A 7896-nucleotide genomic window follows, 5' to 3' on the forward strand; every position below is an offset into this window, starting at 1 on the left:
AGAAGAAGAGGGTAATATTTGCGTTGTATTAAGCTCGCAAAAATGAATGAATAAGTTTGTAAATAATAATTTAGCATATCAGGTTTATTCTTTATTTAGCACTTTCGACTTTATTCACTATAGAAATAGCCTAATGTAAAGTTTTTTTTATTGTATGTAAAAGATATCCATTTTTATTGTTATATTTTCATGGTCAATTACTAGTAAATAAACCGAATACCTTTCGACTATATTCACTATAGTAATATAAAGCCCAGTTTAAAGTATTTGGTACATTTTATATAAAACATATGAACTTTTATTATCATGCTTTAATGTTGTATTTACAAGTGAATAAAGCGAATAACCTGTAGAAGTACAAAAGGGTATTATGTTTTATTAATTAGGTTTTAAAGTATTTGACAGGATGAGGGGAAACGAGGGGTATGGTGTGACTCTATTAAATATTCCCCTCTGTTAAGGGGAGATTTCTGTCGGACCCCTCGTCCTGAATTCGTATATTTGCGGATGACTTACGTATTGATTTCGTTTGTTTCTCACTCTATTCGGACGGAATATAGATAGTTTTTTTTTTTTTAAGCTTAGAGGTCATTTCATACATAAGTGGAAATGCCAGTTGGCGCCGTGTTTATAAGACTTTTTGTGTTTGCCACACGCTTCTCTCATTTTGGAATAAGTCCCCAATAAGGATAGGCCCGTCTGTTCATTAACAATGCTTTAAGTGATATATATAATACAATGCTTTAAGTAATATATATATATATTATATATATATATATATATATATATATATATATATATAAATATATATATATAGTGGTGTGTGTGTGTGTGTTGTGTATGTATGTAAAAAATAAAGGTGTTACCACGGAGGAAAATTGAAAGGCGAGAAAGCCAAGAACTTTCAGTCTAGCACGACCCTATGTATATGTGTGTGTGTGTGTGTGTTACATATTGGTTTAAATTGTATACCCATACTCCTTTTCCCTTTAGGGGAACAATTCCTGAATATTACTATTCTGTGCAGTCAGTATATATATATATATATATAGATATATATATATACTATATATAATATATAATTATACACACACACATATATATATATATATATATATATATATATATATATATATATAATAAAAGTAACCATAAAAATGCTAAAATATAGAAAGTAAGTACTATATTTCAGAGACTGTTGTCTCTCTCTTTAGGTAGGCAATGAATGAGAAAAGTTACAGAAAAGACGGTAAGCCGTTTAACTAGGTCACCCGGTTGATAATTTCTCTTTAATCTACTTAGGCGTTGGTTGAAGGAAGATTTTATCTATGAATCTTACTCTCAGGCGCCCTTTGCGGTGTTCATTACTTTTCTTTGTTTGATCAAGACTGACTCCACCATCTGGCTTTTGTACCGATATTTGCTGCTATAAATTATACGTGACAAATTCCAGTTTACTCTGTGCTTATGGTTATTATATGCTTAATATATATATATATATATATATATATATATATATATATATATATATATATAATGAATGTGGCAATAACTTGTTGTAGTGGCGTCACTCAATCTCCACTTTCTAAAGAGAAAAGGCTTACTACCTGATATATGTATTCTCTCTCTCTCTCTCTCTCTCTTGGACAAAGAATGTTTATGCTGGCCCCTCACGTAAGCTACTGCACGCTACCCGCATTCCCTCATCAAGTCAGTATAGTATGCATCCAAAACGGGAACATATTTTCATAATTATTTTTCATTTCCAAAGACGGCTACTTCATCCATTGCATGGGTCCTTGGGGGGGGGGGGGAGGGGGGGGTCACGGGAAAAGTGCTTCGTTTGTTAGCTTATTGTATCTTTAGTAGTTAGGAGAAGAAACTATGTCGATTGAATTTGAAGGTTTGTTTACTTTCTTAATGTTAAGTGTGTATTGCTGAACATCTTCATTTTATGAAACTAATCGTAGTTGTAGCTATCATAGTTGCGTATTATTATTATTGGTGAAGAAATCCTTAATAGTATAAATGTAAATATGTATTAGCTAAATATATATTATATATATATATATATATATATATATTATATATATTATATATAATATATATATATTAGATTATAAAATCGAATGCATTCGAGAACCTGCTCGATTCCCCTTCTGAACGTATTATTATTATTATTATTATTATTATTATTATTATTATTATTATTATTATTATTATTATTATTATTATTATTATTATTATTAAAAAATCCGGCCTTAGCTCCTCACAATCATCTTGGCAACCATCGTTTCATCCTGAAATTGGCCTTGATTCGTTTCGCAGTCCGATAATGAACTTTGTATATAAGGAAGAGAAAATTATGTCCCCTTTAACAGCACCATCATTAATTCTGATTTACGTGAAAGGAAGTGTGTTATGCCACACCCAACCAGAATGACGTCAGGGCATAGCAAGCGAGAAAGATAACATATGAAAGATAAACAGATAACGTTTTTCTTTCAAGATTATCTTCCTTGTTAGTAAGAGGATTTAGTGGCATCTTGTTAGCCTTAGGTTAAAGATATATTATTATTATCATTAGTATTATTATTGTACTGAGAAGCAGACCCTCTCTCAAGCCTACTTTATTAAAAGTAATGGCTACTTCAGCAGCGTTACGCTTGTAGAGATTCTTCTCTATTTTTCGAGTAGCTGCTTTTCAAATGTAGGGTCAAGATAGCGTCACTGTCCGTTTCTGATTTGGTTTCCGGTCCACTGGGCGGTTGTTCGATCCCATGGGGGGCCGAAATTATTATCAACTATAAATCCCCCTTCGATCTATATGAAAATATATCAATTCCGTAGGTAGAGCGAATTAGATATTAAAGGACATTTGTAGCTCGAATGATTTATATGAGTCACGGTGATGTGATAAGTATTTATATATATATATATATATTATATAATCTATATATATATATATATATATATATATATATATATATATATATATATATATATATGTATTTACAGATAAACTATGATATCATAGTCATCTAAGTCAATAACAGTTTTCACTCTCTCCTCTCTCTCTCTCTCTCTCTCTCTCTTGTATCGAGCTTTCGTCTGGAACTGCTAGAAAGCTGAGAGTGGACTGCTTCTGGTGTGGTGTCCTTCCTTCCTTGTATTCAGGGTCGCTACAAGAACAAGAGAGAGAGAGAGAGAAACCATTTTTTACTTTGTTGACTATGGTATAGTTTATCCCTAAAAATAGAAATTGAAATATATATATATAAATACACTGATTTTGACCCTGCATTTGAAAATGACCCCCATAGACGCTCTGCTAGCCTGCTGAAGTAGTACTGAAAAAGCCGCTATTTGAAAAATAAAGAATCTCGACAAGAGTAACGCTGATAAAAGAAGCCATTACTTTTAATAAAGTACGGAGGTTGAAAGGAGATTCCTCCACTATCAGCTGATTGGGCTTAACAATGAACTTGACAGAAAGCTTTTAGAAGATTCCTTTTATGTTTCTCTCAGAAATTACAAAAAACTGTTACTTGCACAACAGTAGGTATTTAAGGGTGTGAACTGTGCTTTTTAAAGACTCCTTTTTAGTTACCCAGGTATTTTTTATTCCTTGGAACACAAGCTGGAGTGTGTGTTATTTTATTGGCATTTGTATGAATGCTTTTTGTGTTGCAAGCTGGACTTGCCTTCTTTTGTATTTTAATGTCTTACTTAGTATTATATCTTACTTAGTATTATAACCCTTTGTCAAAATAGGCCTCGACCCATGTATTTTTATGTCTCTGTTTTAGCTTGTAAGTCTGTATAACTTTTATGAAAAACCAGTAAACTTGCCTTATGTTATCGCCATATAAGCATTAAATTGCTTCGGCGAATTTTCTGCTTATACTATGAATTTGTAACAAATAAGGACAAACAAATATACTATACTATACTATACTATACTATTAATTAGCAATAACTCTGTATTGTACCAAAGTCGACCAGTCATTGGTTTATTTGCATTCATTAGACATCAGCGCAAAATGCTTCACACAACTGTCTAAATCATAACGTGGACTTAAATTGATAAAAATCAGTTCTTACAAAACACCAAACTTCATCCAAAGGTCTCGTTTTTGTGAACGCTAACCGCTCAACCGTCAGGATATTTTCCATCAATGTTTGGAACCTGAAAAGGTAATCGCTTCAAATTTGTCATCATGACATCATATTATAGACCTGAAGTTCGAAAACTTTACCTTCGTAGCACTTTAGTATGGAACAACCTGGCCTTTACGTTTCTTTGACAGAGATTTATATTATTATTATTATTATTATTTTGCTCTATCACGGTCCTCCAATTCGACAGGGTGGTATTTATAGTGTGGGGTTCCGGGTTGCATCCTGCCTCCTTAGGAGTCCACCACTTTTCTTATTATGTGTGCCGTTTCTAGGATCACACTCTTCTGCATGAGTCCTGGAGCTACTTCAACCTCTAGTTTTTCTAGATTCCTTTTCAGGGATCTTGGGGTCGTGCCTAGTGCTCCTATGATTATGGGTACGATTCCACTGGCATATCCCATATCCTTCTTATTTCTATTTTCAGATCTTGATACTTATCCATCCCTCTCTTTCTCTTCAACTCTGGTGTCCCATGGTATTGCGACATCAATGAGTGATACTTTCTTCTTGACTTTGTCAATCAACGTCACGTCTGGTCTGTTTGCACGTATCACCCTATCCGTTCTGATACCATAGTCCCAGAGGATCTTTGCCTGATCGTTTTCTATCACTCCCTCAGGTTGGTGCTCGTACCACTTATTACTGCAAGGTAGCTGATGTTTCTTGCACAGGCTCCAGTGGAGGGCTTTTGCCACTGAATCATGCCTCTTTTTGTACTGGTTCTGTGCAAGTGCCGGACATTCGCTTGCTATGTGGTTTATGGTTTCATTTTTCGTATTGCACTTCCTACATATGGGAGAGATGTTATTTCCGTCTATCATTCTTTGAACCATATCTGGTTCTTAGGGCCTGATCTTGTGCCGCTGTTATCATTCCTTCAGTTTCCTTCTTGAGCTCTCCCCTTTGTAGCCATTGCCATGTGTCATCGCTGGCTAGTTCTTTAGTCTGTCTCATGTATTGTCCGTGCATTGGTTTGTTGTGCCAGTCCTCTGTTCTGTCTGTCATTCTCCCTGTCTCTGTATATTTCTGGGTCTTCGTCTACTTTATTAGTCCTTCTTCCCATGCATTCTTTCAGCCACTCGTCTCTTCACTGGTTTTTCAGATTATTGCCCCAGTGCTCTGTTCTCGATGTTGAACGCAGTCCTCTATACTTATTAGTCCTCTCCCTCCTTCCTTTCGTGTTATGTATAGTCTGTCCGTATTTGCTCTTGGTGTAGTGCTTTGTGTATTGTCATATGTTTCCTGGTTTTCTGATCTATGCTGCGGAGTTTGCTATTATTATTATTATTATTATTATTATTATATTATTATTATTATTATTATTATTATTATTATTATACTTGATTTTGTAGTTGTTGTTAAGACATTACGAGATTTTCCTAGGTGTGGCTTTCACATTGGTAAATATCAGGAAGGCAATGTTAATTAGATATAATTATGCGATTATTTTGATCCTTCTGACTTAGCTTATCAGTCTGATATGTGATGACAGGAGAGAGAAGTAGGAGGCACAGCATAGGTGTATAGTGTATAAAATCCCTTTGTAACATAATTCGTAATATATATATATATATAATATATATATATATATATATATATATATATATTGGTAGATAGTGGTTAGGACCGTCGACTGGAGTCGCTGGAAGGTACTGTGTCGAGGGATCGAGACCCGGCTGTACAGATCCATTTAGTACTTGTAATTCCCCTTCAGTGATCATTCCCCATCGGGGATATTCCTGAAGTGGCGTGAATTGTATATTAAGCGACATTTGTAGCTTAATGATTATATATATAAATGTGTATATTTATACATATATACTTTATTTATATATATATATATATATATATATATATATATATATATATATACACTATATAGAAGAGAATCAACACAAAATCTCATCTGGAAGAGAAACCAATATCTGACTCACATCAAGATCAAACCCAGGTCGGTCTTTCAGTTGAAAGACCTGGGTTCAATCCTGATGTGAGTCATATATATATATATATATATATATATATATATATATATATATATATATATATGTATGTATAATATATATATATATATATATATATATATCATATATACATATATTATATGTGTATAATATATGTGTGTGTGTATAAAATGTGTATGCGTATTAAGTACTTATTTTTTTAAATGCAGAAATAACTGGAAACAATTTTGCAAATGAAGCAACAATAAGTTATATAACCGAGAATTGCTCCTCTTCAAGGTAACGTTTAAAGATACTGGCCGATTGCTGATTACTCTCTGGGGACCCCGAAAGAGAGAGAGAGAGAGAGACAGGCCCAGACTATTTCTCATCGCTTGACTATCGCTAGAAGGAAAATTTGACAGCTGATAAAGAGCGCTGATGTCTGATAACCTTAACTGAATCGTGCCATTTAATTTCTAATGTACTGCACATTCTGCTCGGTTTTGAAACATTTGTGTATTTGTATGCATTTGGACATTTATAATGATATATATATCGATATGTTTTATGCATGTGTATATGTTTATGGCTGTGCGTGTTTGGACGCGTATATTAGTGTATGTTTCGACATATTGCCTCACAAATACACTCCGATCCTGGACCACTCATAATTCTGCGTATATAACATGGGGGAAATTGCAACCAATATTGATTATGCAACAGTTGCATTCAAAGTACAGCGTCCAACTGCATTATTGTCTTTCTTGCAAATGCGATAAAATCTGAGATTAAAAAATTATGAATCGTTAATTATAATTTGGTCTTTGTATTATATATTACTTTATTTTGTCTAGCGCTGCTTGAATCACTTAGGAGCTGTGTACCAAGCCTGGGATTTCTCTTTTAGCTTCCGTGTTCCGTGAATTGCAGATAGATTTCTCTTGGTGCTTATGATGATCAAAGCCATTGCGCCTTTAAGATGGGATTTCATGGAGTCATTATTCTTTCATTGACATGAAAAGGTGGTTCAGATGTTAATTTATTTATGTAAAGGGCAGCACACTCTATATCGAACGTAGATTGTGGATATCTGTTACGTCTCTTGTTACAGCAGTTATTATCACAACCAAGTTAGTTATATGCTTCCTCAAGTATGCTGAAGTTTCAGAATCAATCGTATAAGCATGTGCTCACATACATGCAACTCGTCGCTCGAAGCTGTGCTCTTGAACATCATATCCTTTTTATAGATTGTGCTTCGTGTCATGTTTCTATAAATAAGAAGAGAAAATGTGTAAGAATAATAAAACAATATTTTACTCACTTGTCGGGGTAAAGTGAAGGAGCAAGAACAGTGGGCACAGCCCCAAAGCTATGGCCGAAATGCGAAACCCCATTCTTCTCGAGGGCTGTGAAAGTGGTGTCCAATCTAGCTCGTTAATAGTTCAGTGGCAGAGTTAATTTACAAAAGGTTAGTCAAGAACCTCTTCTTGAATATTGCCTCCAGCACGAAGGGTAAAACAACTCGACCAACACTGATAACTACGTTGGCTTAAAATGGTCAGCCTAATATCGGTGGAATTTGTTGATTAGATTACTAAGATAAACACGCGAGATAAGGGTGGCTTATTAACCAGTGTGTGATGGATGAATTACGAAGTTTGTTTGTTTGAAGAAACGAGTTTGCTTTGAAATGCTTTTGCAACTTTATAAACTCTCGTGATCATTACTGAACCTTGCAACAGACGCGAGTAAGTTAGACGGAAAG

General features: G+C 34.2%; 1 protein-coding gene across 1 annotated transcript in view; it reads right to left on the reverse strand.

The window, feature by feature from the left end:
* LOC135203573 (uncharacterized) overlaps positions 1 to 7685 on the reverse strand; it is a 20494-nt gene extending 12809 nt beyond the window's left edge. Inside the window, exon 1 of the mRNA XM_064233324.1 lies at positions 7453 to 7685. Within this exon, the coding sequence (XP_064089394.1) occupies positions 7453 to 7525 (73 nt within the window). The 5' untranslated portion in view covers positions 7526 to 7685. The remainder of the gene's footprint in view (positions 1 to 7452) is intronic.
* Between the last annotated feature and the right edge of the window lie 211 nt (positions 7686 to 7896).

This window comes from Macrobrachium nipponense, chromosome 36 (genome assembly GCF_015104395.2).
Source record: "Macrobrachium nipponense isolate FS-2020 chromosome 36, ASM1510439v2, whole genome shotgun sequence".
NCBI classification, from domain to species: Eukaryota; Metazoa; Arthropoda; class Malacostraca; order Decapoda; family Palaemonidae; genus Macrobrachium; species Macrobrachium nipponense.